The following is a 17,179-nucleotide window of genomic DNA, read 5'->3' on the forward strand; positions in this document are numbered from 1 at the left end:
ACCTTTCCATTTTGAGAACTTCTGGATACACATACAAGGTTTCGACGATGTGATATGCCATTAGTGGGACTTTGCACCCAAATCATTCGATGCAATGAAGAACTTAGTGGAAAAGCTCAAGTATTATGAACTAATCTCAAATTTGGAATAGAGATACAAATGAAAATATAATAGTAAGAAAGAACACGCTTAAGAATAAGATAGAAGAGCAGATATATTGGAAGAGAAGAGAAGATTGAGCAAGAAGAAAAGTGAAGAACGGAAATGGCTGAAAGAATCCATGGACAAGCTACTTCAATAGGAAGAAATATTGTGAAAACAAAGAGCAAGAGTACAATGGCTGCAGTGTGAGATAGAAATATAAAATTTTTCTACTGTTATGCAAGTGCTAGAAGGAGGAAAAATTTCATTAACAACATAGAATAGAATGGAGAGGTGGCTCAAAATCAAAATCAAGTTAAGAACTTGTTACTGGATTCTACTCATCGCTCTTTCAGAAGGGAGAACCTTCTAAGATTGAAGCAGATTGGAACATGCTATATCTGGAGGAACAAAATAACTTGTAGGAATTGGATCAGTCTTTCATAGAGGAGAAATTAAGGGGGCAATTTTCAGCTTATCTAGGGATAAAGCCCAGGCCCAAATGGTTTCTTAGCTTCCTTCTATCACAAATATTGAGAGGTGATCAAGCCAAATCTTTGCTGATTTTTTGAAGAGATACACAACAATTCAGCCAATCCATCAAGAATCAATTATTCTTTCATATGTTTGATTCCAAAAAAATAAGAAAATGATCGGTGAAAGATTATAGACCAATATGTCTAGAGAATGGAATCATGAAAATTTTCATAAAAGTATGGAGCCGAAGACTTTTGACGCACCTGGATGGTCTCATATCTCACAAACAGTGGGCTTTTATAAAGGGGAGGCAAATCAACAATAGCTTCTTAAGCACTTCAAAAATCTTATCAAACAGCAAAAAAACTAAAGAAAAAAGACTCGTATCAAGCTTGATTATGAGAAGGCATCTGACACATCTCTTGGGAGTTTGTTTTCAAAATACTAGACCTAGAGGATTTGGGCCAAGATAGTGCAGATGGATTAAAGGTGTTCTTCACAACAGCAAAATGGCCATAAGTTAATGAGGAGATGACAAATTGGTTGTAACCCATCAAGATTTAAAGCAGGAGGATTTTTTGTCACCGTTTCTCTTCATTTTATCTATGAATATCTTGCCCAAGATGATGGTAGGAGCAGCTTCAATGATATCATAAAAGGCATCGATGAGGAAGACATGATGGAAAAGATCACATTTTATAGTATACCGATGACACACTAGTTTTCTGCAAGGCAAATGGGAATATGTAAGGAACCTAAAATATCTCTTATACTGCTTTAAGTTGATAACAGGTTTAAAAATTAATTATGACAATTGGAATTAGCAAGGAAGAAGGGGATATATTCGCAAGCCTAATAGTATGTAAATAAATAATGTTTCTGACTAGGTACCTCAGTCTCCCATTATGCTACAGAAAGATGCGAGCATCGGATTTGAATTTTCCAATTGAAAAGGTCAAAGAAAACTAAGCTCCTGGAAAGATAAAATGGTTAGCATAGGAGGATGACTGGTTCTAACCAATGCAGTGCTTGGGCCGTCCAACTTACTGGATGGCATCAATGCTTATTCTCGCTCAGATTATCAAAAAAATTGATGCAAAAAGAAGAAGATTTCTATGGAGAGGACATAATACTACACTGATGGTCACAAATTAGTAAGATGGGAGAAGATTTATAGACTAAAAAAATTTTGGGGGGGGGGGGGGGGATGCTTGGGGTCATTAATTTTAGATTGTTTAATCTCTGCCTGCTTTAAAGTGGTGGTGGAGGTATTTTATAGAAGAATAGAGATAGTGGAGAAAAATCATACATGAATCATACTATAGATACAAACCTCCTAGTGTCGCAGCTGCTTCAACAATTCTTTAAGCCTCCACCCCTTGGAAAAATGTCTTAAAGACCCAAAGGTGGTTTTTTTCAAAGTGTAAGTTTCAATCTGGGTAATGAAAAACAAGTGGCCTTCTGGCATGATCTTTGGCATCTACAAAGTCTCCTAAAATTGACCCTTCCTCTAGAATATGGGTTATCAAGCAAGCCAAAAGCAACAATAGAAGAAGCACTCAGGCATCCTGACAGAATCTTAAGGCTGATGCGAAACATTCAACAGATCATCACTAAAATTCAATTAAATAGTGAAAATGATGAAGTACTTTGGAAGTGGTCGAAGAACAACAACTATACTATCAAAAATGCATATCTATTCTTCTCTAATGGAGAAATCTCCTCTTAGTTTGCTAAACTTAACTAGAAGTTGTCCCTATCAGAGAAAATCAAAATCTTCAAGTGGTTAGTATTCCACAACAAGATCCTAATAACTGACAATCTACGCAAAAGAAACAGGCTTGCATCGACGGAGTGTAAGACGTGTGGTTGCTTGGAAGAATTGTCTGAATACATTTTCATCAAGTGTATCTTTTCTAGAATAGTATAGAAGTATTTCACAAACACTATGGCACTTCTCACTCTTGATTGTTCCATTGAAGGCTTATGGACACAATGGAGATGGTAAATACCAACAGTGGAGAGAAAAATGGCATGGGACTGCGTAGCATTAGTCGTAATGTGGTGCCTTTGGAAAGAAAGAAATCAAAGAATCTTCAATGACGAAGCAAAAGTGTCGGTAAAAATCATGGAGATAATTATTTTTCTTCTACACAAATGGACGTTACAAGACGTAATGAGTAGTTAGGTTATCAGCACCCTCATCAGCGATGTTCTAAGACAATGGGATCACTCAATGCAAGAGATTGTTTAGAGTCAATGATTGAAGACGATGCATCTAAAAAAGACTAAAAAATCATCAGAAAGATCTAAAACAACCGTCAGTCATTCATTTGAAGCGCTGTCATGTCCCAAATCTGGGATATAACATGGCCATGCTATCAAGAGATGCAGCCCTCGATAACACGAAGTCAATCAATCATAATCAGCCAAAATCCATCAAAAAAAAATTATAACAAAAAATTCAATTCCATTATTCATTAAGTAAATAAATCAATATTGGGTCAGAGCGACTAAATCCAAAAGATAATACTAAACCATATATCAAAATTCATCAGTAGTTGATTACAAGCCCATAATAATCTTATAAATTCAATTTCAACTGCAAATCTCCATGCTTACTAGCATAGACCCTCCAGCCTAGATCATCCTTATTTTCTAACTTATTTGTCTGGATAGAAAAAAAAAAAAAAGATATGAGCTACATCAACTCAGTAAGTAAATCTTATACTATCTTATCCAGATCAAGCATAGTTTATTCATGCATCAATAAATCATTTAGAGAAGATGATTATCATTGAAACATAAAATTTTCATAATAACAATATATCAATAATGCTCTTGCATATGCATAAATCATGCAATTTACATAAACATAGTTTTCAATGTATAGCATAAATAAATTCATAAATTATGTCAACTTCGTATATAAAGTCATAAATCATTTTCATTTTTTCATATCATGATTTTAATAATTCTCTAGATGAATGTTAAGTCATTATTTACCCGTGACAAGTCATAATTATGTACCAACTACTATTATCCATTGGCAGGATCGTATACCAACTACTATTATCCTTGGTAGGTTGTAGCCAATTATTTTTACCCACTGGTAGGGTCATATGCAATAACTATTACCATTGGCAGGATCGTACATACCTATCTGAGAGATTTTTTTATGTTTCTTAAGATAGACATTCTTAAATCATATTTCATCAAATCATATTTTCTTAAATCATACTTAAATAAGATACTAAATAATTTCATAAAGTTCATAATCATAAATAATCTTTAATAGTAAAACAATCGTGAAATCATTTCTTTTATAACAAGACATACATTTCATAAATATGAAGTTCATATTTCATAAAAAATCATTCATATTAAAATATTCATAAATCATTATTTTATGATAAATCATGAATTTCACAATGCATATGCTCGATCTTATTTTATGAAAATATAGAATATTTTTTTCATGATAAAATAGTCAATAATTTCAAAAGTAAGTAAAAAGTATCAGGGTTATTTATCTTTTTCATCCTAACCCTTCAAACTTCGATAGATAAATTTATCAAACCTATTTAATATATTAAAAATATTATTAATTTTTATTTATTAATTCAATAATAAAAAAAAAGATTGTAGATCGGGTGGTCAGTTCAACTGACAGTCCGGATATTGGGATAATTCAAGATCTTCCTAACTAAGGGTCAAATGTAAGTGACTCGATCAAAGAATCATGAAAAATGAAATAAGATCAAGATCAATCAATAGGTTTATCAATAGTAGGTTTCAAGGATATTTGACATGATCGGGGTGAGGTCCGACATCTTGAATGGATATTAAAGTAGTTTCGGACTGCTTTCGGTACATCATCTCAAGTTCATATGAGGATCCATGAATCAGATAGAGAGAGAAAGAGGAAGAAAAATTTTAGAGAGAGAAAGAGAGAGAAAAAATAAGAGAGAAGAGAGAAAATCCTTTTTTTCTCTCTTTTTTTCTTTTCTTCTTCTTCTTCTTTTTCCTTTTCTTTTCTTCTCTTGACTGAACAAGGAGGAATGCAGGTGGGGGATTGGTGGTTCTTGGTCAGAGGACCAGCAGCGGCCGGTCGCAGTGGGTGGCCGACGGCAAAGGCAGGGGACGGTCGGTGGCAAGGATTGCCGACGAAAGAAATATGGGAAAGATCCAAAAATAGGGGACCCAATTCCTTTATTCTATTCTCACGATCATCGGCCGATCACCGACGACCATAACCTTCGGAGAAAGAAGGTAGGGAGGTGGGGATCATGACTCATGGGTGCGGTGCATGGACAGCAGTGCTGATGGTCAAAAAAGGGAGAGAAAGGATCGATCGAATAGAGCAAAATAGGTCTCCTTTCCTTCTTGAGTTCCGGCAAAATCGATGACCGACAGTGATGTTTGGGACCAGAGGAGAAAGAAAAGAGGGAGAGAAAGAGAGGTCGAAGCCTTATCTGAGCTCTGGGGGCATCTCCGGTCTCTATTTTCTGATGAGCACAATAATAGGAGGCCGTGGCTTCAACAAGAAAAATCAAGGAGAAAGGAGAGGAAGGCCGGTGATCGTTGTTGGTTGCTTAGGAGGGGGAGAGGGTGTTTTATAGGGTGGAGAGGAGGCGAATTCTTTCCAGATTCAACTTCTCCTCTCCGATGGGATCAATGGAAGAAGACTCCTACTGGGAGTCTTCTTCATCATTTTTTTTTTATTTTGGGCTTTGTAGGCCAAAACTTGGTGGGCTTGATTTTTAGGACTGGATATTACATTCTACCCCCTCTTAAAATAAAATTTATCTTCGAAACTTGACATACCTTCATTTTCAAATAAATGAGGATACTTTATCTCCATATTATCTTTATCATACTTTAGATCAGTTTCTGTCAACTCTAATTTTCTTATGACGTAATTCTTAAATAAAGCATCGATGAGAACAACTTTTCTTAAGTGAAGAGATCACATATAGTAATTTATTTAATTCTTTGAATATATAGTTAAACTTGGAAGATACAAAAAATAACAAAATTATAATTAAACAACACATGGGCATCTACGGTTGACTAGAATCGTACTGTAATGACTTGATCATCAGTATTGGCATCCTGTTCAATTAAAGCAAATACTCGTGCATTCTCTTTTTGGTTCTGATCAATAAGTTTAGTGGACTTAGAGTCATTCTCTTTATTAAGATAATCTCATGCCAAATATCCCTTTTTGCCGCACTCAAAGCATATTTGAGTTTTTATAACGAGGCCCACTATGATTTCTACCACAGTACTCATAAGTCTTGGTTCTTTTCTTCTTATTAAAGTGGTTCTCTAAGTTATCATGTTGGTCATTCTGAGCCTCAGTTGGGCTAGACCTCTTTCTGTTTTTTCTTTGTTGCTCCGATCTTTTAATATCTGATTCAACTTTCAAAGCTCATTCTAATACATCCTTATAGCCATTAAAAAGATGAGAGGATAAATGAGAGCAAATTTTATATCCTACACCATGCTCAAATCTATTTGCTTTGCTTTTTTTTAGACTCTATAAGTTGGAGGTAAAATCGACCTAACTCATTAATTGTTTGCATACTCCAGTACTGTCATATCATCTTTTGTCTCAAATCCAAAACTTATTTTCTTTCACTAATCTCGCTGACTCAGAAAAACACTGATCATAAAATCTCTTTTTGAACTCCTCCCATATCAATTATTATCATTATTCTCATATGCAGTTTTTATTGCAGTCCACCAAAACTCGATATTTGCTTTTAGCATAGGAATTGCTAACCTAACTTTCACATTCTAGGATACTGTAGTGCATCAAACATCTTTTTCATTTTTCGAATCTATGTCTCTGCAATAGAGGGTCAGGTCCATCCTCAATAGTGATGGATTAAGCCTTCTAAATCTTCGTAATATGACTCTAAAGATGGTGCAAGTTGAGGAGCGACTTGTGTCTGCTATTGTTGAATAAGCTGGGTCACTACTTGGCACACCCGTAATGTCTGCCTGAGTGATCGGTGCATTAGGGCCTGCTCAATCGATTGGCTGATATTTTTTTTTTGTAATCCTTCTTACTCCTCTCTTTCTATTGACAGAATTTGTCGAGACTTCATTCTCTCTGTTACTCATTATAATCTAGATAAAAAAATACTAGCATTAATTAACTTTATTAAATGAGTAACAGAAACTCAAAAAAAATTTGTCTGTTCTTATTTAGTTAAACATGATCTAGCTAAACGAGACCTATCTACCCATTGCTAGACTTTAAGTTTACACACAATCAAACCTATGACTTTGATACCATTAAATATCACGCTCCAAATTTGAAACATAACACGGCCATACTATCAAGGGATGCAGCCTTCGATAATACGAAGCAATCAATCATAATCAGCCAAAATCCATCAAAAATAAGTTATAACAAAAAATTCAATTCCATTATTCATCAAGTAAATAAATCAATATTAAGTCAGAGTGACTAAATCCAAAAGATAATACTAAACCCATATATCAAAATTCATCAGTAGTTGATTACAACCCATAATAATCCTATAAATTCAATTTCAGTGGCAAATCTTTATGCTTACTAGCATAGACCCTCCAGTCTAGATCATCCTTATTTCTTAACCTTATTTGTCTGGACAGAAAAAGAAAAATAAAAAGATATGAGTTACACCAGCTCAGTAAGTAAACTTTACACTATCTTATCCAGATCAAGCATAACATGTATCAATAAATCATTTAGAGAAGATGATTATCATTGAAACATAAAATTTTCATAATAACAATATATCAATAATGCTCTTGCATATGCGTAAATCATGCAATTTACATAAACATATTTTCAATACATAGCATAGATAAATTCATAAATTATGTCAACTTCATATATAAAGTCATAAATCATTTATCATTCTTTTCATATTATGATTCTTAATAATTTTTTCAGACTGAATGCTAAGGTCATTATTATACCCGTGACATGACCATAAACATGTACCAACTACTATTATCCATTGGCAGAGTCGTATACCAACTATATTATCCTTGACAGGGTTGTATGCCAATTATTTTTACCCACTGACAGTGTCATATGCCAATAATTATTATCCATTGGTAGGATCGTACATAGCTATCTGAGAGCTTTTTTCATGTTTCTTAAATAGGCATTCTTAAATCATATTTTATCAAATCATATTTTCTTAAATCATGCTTAAATAAGATACTCGATAATTTTATAAATTTTATAATTCATAAATAATCTTTAACAGCAAAACAATCGTGAAATCATTTTTTTTATAACAAGGCATACATTTCATAAATATGAAGTTTATATTCATAAAAAATTATTTATATTAAAATATTATAAATTATTATTTTATGATAAATCATGAATTTCATAATGCATATGTTGATCTTATTTTATGAAAATATAGAATATTTTTTTCATAATAAAATAGTCAATAATTTCAAAAGTAAGTAAGAAGTATCGGGGTTACTTATCTTTTTCATCCTAGCCGTTCAAACTTTGATAGATAAATTTATCAAACCTATTTAACATTTAAAAATATCATTAATTTATATTTATTAATTAAATAATAAAAAAGAAGACTATAGATCAGGTGGTCAGTTCAACTGACAATCTGATATTGGGATAATTCAAGATCTTCCTAACCAAGGGTCAGATGTAAGTGACTCGATCAAAGAATCATGAAGTATGAAGTATAATCAAGATCAATCAGTAGGTTCATCAATAGTAGATTTTAAGGGTATTTGACATGATCGGGGTGAGGTCTGACATCTTGCATGGATATTAAAGCAATTTTGGACTGCTTTAGATGCATCATCTCAAGTTCATACGAGGATCCATGAATCAGATGGAGAGAGAATAGAGGGAAAAAATTTTAGAGAGAGAAGGAGAGAGAAAAAATAATAGAGGAGAGAGAATTTTTTTTCTCTCTCTCTCTTTTTTTTTTTCTTTTCTTTTCTTCTCTTGGCTGAACAGGGAGGAATGCAGGTGGGGGCTTGGTGGTTCTTGGTCAGAGGACCAGCTGCGGCTGGCCGCAGTGGTGGCCGACGGCAAAGGGCAGGGGATGGTCGGCGGCAAGGATTGCCGACGGGAGAAATATGGGAAAGATCCAAAAATAGGGGACTCAATTCCTTTATTCTATTCTCACGATCATCGATCGATTACCGACAGCCATAACCTTCGGAGAAGGAAGGTAGGGAGGTGGGATCATGACTCATAGGTGCGGCGCCTTGGGCGACGGTGCTGGTGGCCGAAAAAGGGAGAGAGAAGCTTGACCGAACAGAGCAAAATAGGGTCTCCTTTCCTTCTTGATTTCTGGCAAAATCGGTGGCCGGCAGTGATGTTTGGGGCCAGAGGAGAAAGGGAAGAGGGAGAGGAAAGAGGTCGGAGCCTTACTGAGCTCCGGGGGGTCTCCAGTCTCTATTTTCCGATGAGCATAATAATAGGAGGCCGTGGTTTAACGAGAAAATCAAGGAGAAAGGAGAGGGAGGAAGGCGGTGATCGTCGTTGGTTGCTTAGAGGGGGAGAGGGCATTTTATAGGTGAGAGGAGGCCAAATTCTTTCCGGATTCAACTTCTCCTCTCCGATGAGATCGATGGAAGAGAACTCCGTTGGGAGTCTTCGTCATCATTTTTTTTTTTTTTTTAACTTTGTAGGCCAAAATTTGGTGGGCTTGATTTTTAGGATTGGATGTTACAGCACAATCACTGTCAAAGAAACATATAGACTTTAATAGCATAACATACAAGTTTTGACAGAAACCTTTCAGTTTTGACAGTAGAATATACAGGTTTAGATAGATTTTTGACATAAAATTATAGGTTTTTAAAAGTATTGCCTTAGCCATCTCGACTGCAGGCAACGTTATGCCACTGCTACCGTAATTTTACTTATATTTAATAAATAAACTGATAGTCTTATCCTCCCTTTTATATATATATATATATATATATATATAAAAAAGAGTAGACCTCAACTCAACATGACTTTTTTTTTGACTCAGCTAAAACCCATTGCCACCTCTATTTAAGAGACTAATTAGGTGTTGCTTATACAAGAAACCGAAAAAATAAAATGTTTAGATTTTTTAGATGCCTTTATTTATTTTTTTTCGTCTTTTAGAAATATTTTAAGACAATCTTACGGAACCTTTTGGATTATGCAAAGCATTTTTCCTTTCCACCAGACAAAGAAAAAAAAAAAAAAAAGGAAGAAAATTAGTTGGGGTCCATTGTAGCTGTAACCTGTACTTCGCTGAATCCAGAATTCCAGACCCGTTACAGATTTATGCCATATTTTTTTCGGATCCGGATCCAGGTTGATTTTGAACCCGGATCCGACCGTTCCCCTCCATTCGCGTCCACTTTCGCAGCCACAAGCGCAGGATGCGGCAGCCGTGTCCCAAATCCGGTGGAATATCCTAACCAAGACCTCCTCCCAATTCCACCCGTCCTCCCCACTTCTTCTCCGGTGCTCTCCTTTGCTGAAAGGTACGCTTAATTGCGCCTCCTTCTCTCTTTACTCATTGTCTCTCCTAGAACAACAATTGCAGCTCTTGGAATAGTAATTCCATCTCCTCCTCTATTTACTTATACCCTTTTTAAACCCAATCCTGGCAGATAAACCGTCGCCTCCCTCCGTCCCTCTTTCCCTGTCGAAGAATTAGGGTTCAGAATTTGTAAGAGAGAGACTCTCGAGCTAATCGACCACGATCCCGTTGATCTATAAGGGTGTTTGGCTCTACGCTAGGGTTTTTTCCTCAATCGCGTAAATGATCTCGTGCCTAAACTTTCTCGCCAGTTTCCCGCTGCTCTTGTTCCTCGAATTCCTTCTTTCCTGCTCCTGGTTCAAGTTTCCTAGATTTCTAGGTTTCGATTGCGTCTTGGTTGGGAAATTGTCGAATTTTTTAGATTTTTTTTTAACACAGAATCTCAATTCAAGTAGTTTTCTTCTTCACAGCAGTTATGTTTAGGCCAAGAACATTATAATGAGATATTCACCATGAACAAGTTTTAAAAGTTTACAGCTTTACTTATTTTGGAGTTTCTTCAGTCAGGTATTCTGCTTCGAAGAGTTAAAAACAGGAGAAAAACAAGGTTTTTTCCCTTTTAAGAGGAGAGTTGTGAGCAATGCCAACGGCAATCCTTCCAGCAACTGTTGCAATCCCAAGCTGGCCGATCGGTCGATGTCGTCCATTAGATTTTTGTCCGGTTCCGAGCAATTCAGCTTGTGTTCCTTCCCTATCAAGCCTGCCAGCCCCTCTTCGAGTCTTATCATTCGGATGGGCGGTGGCCCGCGGACATACCCTGGTGGTGTGTCCAAGTGGCAGTGGAAGCGGATGCAGGCAAAGAAGGCGAAGCAGCTCCTGAAGGCCCGGCTATGCCGGGAACGCCAGCTCTATGAATGAGGAAGCGAGCAGAGCTTAAGGCTGCCATTTCGGAGCTTGAGCGACCATGGGAGGTTGTGGAGAGGGCACCAAATCTCTTTTCAGTGAGTGCTGATGAGCAGGTGAAGGCGTTGGCTGACCGGTTCCAGCGGCCTGGTGGATTTGATATGTGGAATGAGAAGGATGGGCCACAGATATTTCAGACACCCGATGCGTTACCGTCCGCAAGGTTCTTCCCTAAGGGAGTGGTTCACAGTGTAAAGCCTTATGGGGTTGTTGCAGGTTTGAAGGAATCATTGGGAGAAGATGGCTCACAGGGTAAGGAGGAGCTAAGGTTTGATGATTGGATTGCAAGGGGAGGGGGTGGCGTCAGTAGAAGGAGATCGAGGAGGTCTTCTAATGGTAAAGGTGGAGCTGAGTTGGAGACTATTGATGTTGAGGCCAGGGAGCTGGATGGAGGAAGTAATCAAGTTGTTGAGGATGTGCATCCAAGCTCAGGGAATTCAACTTTTGCAAGAAAATTTGGTCGCAAGGATAGCAATGCAATGGAGGATCAGAGGGTCTTGAAAAAGGAGGATATTCTTAAGGATTTTCTTGAAGATAAAGATGCTAATATTGAGCCAAATGGTATGTTGATGAACCGTAGCAATAGGAGGCAGCACCGAACTGAGGCTATTGTCAAAGGAGAAAGTGGTAAGATGGTGGGTATTGGAAGGAATACTAGCAGCAATAGAAGGTATAAGGGAGGGAGAATTTCATTGCGACCAACCACAGATTTATATTGATAGTTACAGAATGACAGATTTAAAATAGAGTGGAGGTTATGGTGTTCAGAGAAGTATATAACTGAAGAAAGCCTGATAGTTGATTTCTTGTTTTGAGAAGCAGAATCCTCAATTCTCTATCAGAAAGTGAAATCCTTTATGGGGAACTTGAAAGAAAGGTGATTTTGTAATATACTTGAAAGTGTATTTGTGAATTTGTTGCTATGCATAAATCATAAGTTGCTCTAGCAAATTGATCTCTGAGTATGTTTTTAATATACTAATTTAGGAGATTTTCAGCTCTCATGCTCAAACTAGCCATGTATTATTTGAATTGGTTACCTGATGTTTATGAGATGTCTGAAATTGGACTTGTTAATGCAGAAAGGAATGTGTAAAATTGTGTTGTTTCATCCTTTTCCTTTCTTTTCCTTTTATTTTCATACCCATTTCAGGCTTCATATGAAGTGAAAAAAGGTGTTTTGTTTGATAAGGTAGCATGCAGTCAAGCAATAGCAAAACTGAAATGATATATGGGCTTGATTTGTTTTTTCTAGAGTAAAAGAATGGATATAACAGCCAATGGAGGAGACCTAAATGACTTTCAAAAGTTTTAAAAAATTGAAATCTACCCAAATTCCCTTGGGTTTTTGCGTTTTCCTGTTGCTGATGTTTTTTGCTGATCCATCTTCTGGTTAATAAACCTTTCTTAGCATTTGAGTTTGGTTCACTTCATGCTTGTTTGCACTTTATTCTTGATTAGATACTAACTTGTGAATGGAAATAGTTGATTAACTTTGCTATGTGATGTTGAGATATGGCAACTAGTTGAGGTATTTCCTTTACCAATTATATGGGCAGGTTTAATTGATGACTCGGAGACATGCTAAGGAGTTAGAAAGGACTTTGTTGCTGGCAGCTCCTTAGCTTATTACATTTAACATTTTATCGACTGTCAACACATTATTTTCAAACAAATTTGCTGTTAGTCTAATTTTTTAAAGAGTTTGTGCTAAGTTATTGGGCTTCAGCCTTCTGAAAGTCAGATTATCAGCATAGGAAATCAAGGCCTGGCCAGCTAATGTGAAACATCTGTGGTTAGTATATTTAAAGTGACAAGTTGTTCTTATTTGCATATTTATGACATTTGTAGCTAAAATAATAAAATGTAAGTGATGGCAGAATTTTCTAGAAACTATCACACGTGCAAGCTGTACGTTGTTCATGCATTACAAGAGTTATCATGCATTACAAAATTTATTGCCATAATTTGCCATGGTCGGTTAAAGCATGGTTTTTTTTATGTACAGTTTGTGTGCCGTTAATGTTCTTTAATTGTTTTTGCATCGATGTTCTATAAAAGAATCATTGTGCCTCTTTTCTTATACAATGTTTAGTTTTTGCCACCAAATATGATAGGTTATATGTAGGAGATGGAGATGAGCTAAAAACCATGATATGCCTGGTAAGTGCTACTCGTCCCTTTTCAGTTTCCCAATATGTTGATGGAGGTGTCACCATGATATCTTTGTAATATTGTCCATCTCAAGCCATGTTCTTCGCATTCACTAATTATTCTTAGGTTTCTTAGGTAAAGTATGTGGTCTCCTTAAATGCTTGACCTAGGAAATATTGAGAGGCTTCATAATCTGAATATGTCTTCAAGCAAGGAAGAAGGGAGGGTTCCAGGTGGCTCAGTTGGTTAAGTCACATTATTGATATCAGTGAGTTGGGTTTGAATCCCGCTCTCACCTTATTTCAGCTAGGCTTCCTGCTCTCACCTTATTTCAGCTAGGTTTCCTCCTATTAAGGAAGAGGGTGAATTAATGGGAGGAAGAAAAGAGGGGGAGTCATGATGGTGGCTCCATAATTGCCATTACTTACCCTTTCCATTGCTATTTTGATCAGAAGAGGAGGGGAGTTGGTGGTGGTGTTCACCAGTGCCCTCGCTCTCTCTTGTTAATGTAACGGGATAGAGGATCTGGAGGTGGCGGTCGTTTTCCATTGCCCTTTCTTTTGCATCCTTTCAGTTGCTACCATGATCCATGATTGGTGGGCCAAGCTTGCTGCTTAAAGGAGGAAGGGGAGTTGATGGCAGTGATTATTTCCTGTTGCCCTCTCCTTCGGTCCCTTTTATGCTTTTGGTTGTAATAGTCAGCTTGTCAGCGAGCTCATTCCTGAAAAAAAACAAAGATTAGGGTTTTCTTAATAATCTTGAAAATGGGAGTTAACTTATAATTATCCAGCATAACTAGTCATCTTTTAAATGAAAGGGTAAGCTCATGCTGACATAAATTATTTGGCACCATGGAGACATGTCTGATACATCTGCAAATATATTAATATAATTGGAACAAAAATTTGTCATGATTTATATATATATATATATATATATATATATATATATATATATATATATATATTAGATGGATGTCTTAGAAGTCAGATTGGTTGACACATGTACATATTTTAGAGATAATTTTTGTAATTAAATTTTTGAAATAAATAAATTTAGATCATTTTTTATTTATGTTGTGTTTAAATTGTGTCCATGAATTATCCGAGAAATTAACAGATGATGATAGGTATTCTCAAGAGTTAAAATTTGAGGCACGTGTCATTAGTGGTTAATTTCTAAATGCTTCCGATCGATGGATTGTTATGGAGATGGTGACTAATCCAGATATATCGGTGTACGAATCGCTTTTCTTCGTGGATAGATGAGTCTCGAGTTTATAGTGTAGAGATACTGAAGCGAAAGTGCAAATGCTTGATAGAGATCAAGGGTACTGAGCATGACCAAAATGAGAAGTCACTAGGATAGCTATCCACTCGTTAGTGACTTATTCAAAATTGCAGTTGTGTAGATAGTTCTTTGACCTACAGTGCCTTGGCTATTTACAGTAGGATTACTGTAGTTTGACTGCACAATTACTTAGTTACCTAGCCATTCGAAACCTTGCGGTGTATGTTGGCTACAGTAGATCCATTGTAGGAATAGAGTGTATACTAAGATGGGATCTATTGACTTTGAAAAATAGGAAGAGGTTCTATGCAATTCATGAGACTGAGTTCTAAAATCTATGACCATGGTAGGTGAATGATGGAAATAAATTTTTATAAGATTTCACATGGACTTGAGTTGATTAAATCTGGTATATGATGGACGAACGGGTTTGACGAGTTATCCTTGACTTGCATCTTGTCGAGACTCACGACAGAGGATCCGAACTACATAATAACTATACCTAGAGGTTCAATATTTCATTCTGCTGGATTGTCACTACATACTACTAGGTGTCACTGGTGGATGGTGAGACTCATCGAGCATCGTCCTGATGATCGATGATCCTTGATAGGTAGAGTTGGAAGGGTTCCAACCTATTGAAAGGAGTTTCGATGATATTGTGATGGAGATCACAATATATCTCACTACTAAACAGAATAGAATCTATGGGATCACACACAAAAGAGATCTTTGTCTGATCAGATAGTTGAATTACGATTATGAATCATAATAAAAATTAATTATCAATATGATTGATAATGCAAAAATTATAATTAACTAATTCACTAAGTATTAATGAATTATAGGAGGATCAATTGATAATTGGATTACTGTCTGGCTCAATTTGATTGAGCTATATGGTTCAAATTAGATCTAATTGAATTAGATTCAATTTGATTTGGTTTGAGTTTGATTAGATCAAGCCTAATAGGATTATGAGATAATTTAATTATATAAGGAGATCAATTCCTAGTTTGATTAGAACTTGATTGAATCAATTTTCTAATCAGATTAGTATTTAATTCAGATTTAATTAAGTTTCTAATTGAACTAAGAATTAACTTAATTTGTTTAATAACTAATAGAGATGGGCAACGGATCGGACTGCCTATGATACGGCCCGATCCGTCAGCTACAGTGTCGTGCTGTGCCGTGCACGGCCCATAAGAGGGGGGTCAGGCTAGGCTGGAATTTTCTAGCCTGCGGTTTAGGTCGGCACAGCCCATAAGGGCCTAGGTCGGCACGACATGTGGGCCAGGCATGACACAGCCCGCATGCCAGCCGACCCTCTTGAAACGGCATGGCCTGTTTAGAATTTTTTAAAATTTATAAAAAAATATGCATGAATAAATTAAAAAAGATCGGAGATCAGGGATTTAAATATAAAGTCATCTTGTTAGGTGGGAGATTTGGCATGGATCCCTAATAGTTTATTAATAAATATCAAAATAGTATAGGGAGGGAGGGGGGCTAGGCTTGACCTCCAGAGTGTAATGAGGAGGGAGAGAAAAGAAATAGAATTATAAAGGTAACTCACCTCAATAATTAAAAAATTAAATATAATTAATAAAAAAAGATAAAATCATACCAGCGTGTCTCTACTTTCACTGAACTCCTTCAACATCCTCTCTCTGTTCTTCTGTGCTAGCTTGATAAAAATCCTACTAATTATCAATCTCGTTTGTGCCATCTTCATCAGAAGATGTAGTATAATGTCCATCTTTATCTTGAAGCTTCACCTCCGCATCCAATCAATCTTTGAAGTAGAGTAGCATCTCTACTGTCTCATCGGTCATCCAATTTCTCTTTTCATCAAGAACACACCGATCTACACTAAAAGCGGATTTCAATACTGCTATGGACATAGGCATAGCTAAAATATCATGTACAATGGCAGATAAAATAGATATTGATTTTTAACACTTTTCACTAAGCTAATATATTTAGATTATCTATTTGATTTTCATCATATGTAGAATGAAGATCATTTTGTAAATAAAATTTTAGTTCGCTACTTAAAGCAGATGAAGAAGATGTAGATGAACTTGAAGTACGTGTCTGTCTCCTATATGTAATAAAATTAAAAACAGATGATAAACGAGAACTACTAGAAGAAGCGATAGAGCTTCGTGCTGGTAATCTAGATCCATAAATTTTTTCATCATATTATGCATAAATATCATAAAGAAGTTTTGTTACCTTAGCTTTTGTGGGTTCAGGATCCAGCATCATGTTTTCACAATATGCATCAAATAAAATTAGCACATCATTCAATTTAACTGGTGGATTAAATATAGCAGCTAAATTATGCATAGGACATATCTTGTCCTAATATCTATTCTATTTAAATTCTATTTGTTTAATAATAGGCATTAAAACATTATCAAATCTATATTTTACAAATTTTTTACTAATATTAAATGCTTGTTGTAAAAATAAACATGAAATTGGATAATAAATACTAGAAGAACGTTAGTAGCATTACAAAAAGTAATCAAATAATTTTTTAAAATTTTATCTTTAATCCAATCAGTTTCAGTCAATACAAAACCTAATCCATGGTCATTAATATATGCATTTAATAAGTTTCT

The 17,179-nt window shown here is 35.8% G+C and overlaps 1 protein-coding gene across 1 annotated transcript; it reads left to right on the plus strand.

The window, feature by feature from the left end:
- Nucleotides 1-10,075: 10,075 nt before the first annotated feature.
- LOC105051559 (uncharacterized) lies at nucleotides 10,076-12,995 on the plus strand. The gene is given in 5 exon segments (XM_073243396.1): nucleotides 10,076-10,816; nucleotides 10,819-11,049; nucleotides 11,052-11,817; nucleotides 11,819-11,979; nucleotides 12,662-12,995. Coding segments are annotated over 4 exon segments (1,065 nt in total). The 5' UTR covers nucleotides 10,076-10,779; the 3' UTR covers nucleotides 11,850-11,979; nucleotides 12,662-12,995.
- Nucleotides 12,996-17,179: the final 4,184 nt, after the last annotated feature.

This window comes from Elaeis guineensis, chromosome 9 (genome assembly GCF_000442705.2).
Source record: "Elaeis guineensis isolate ETL-2024a chromosome 9, EG11, whole genome shotgun sequence".
Classification (NCBI taxonomy): Eukaryota; Viridiplantae; Streptophyta; class Magnoliopsida; order Arecales; family Arecaceae; genus Elaeis; species Elaeis guineensis.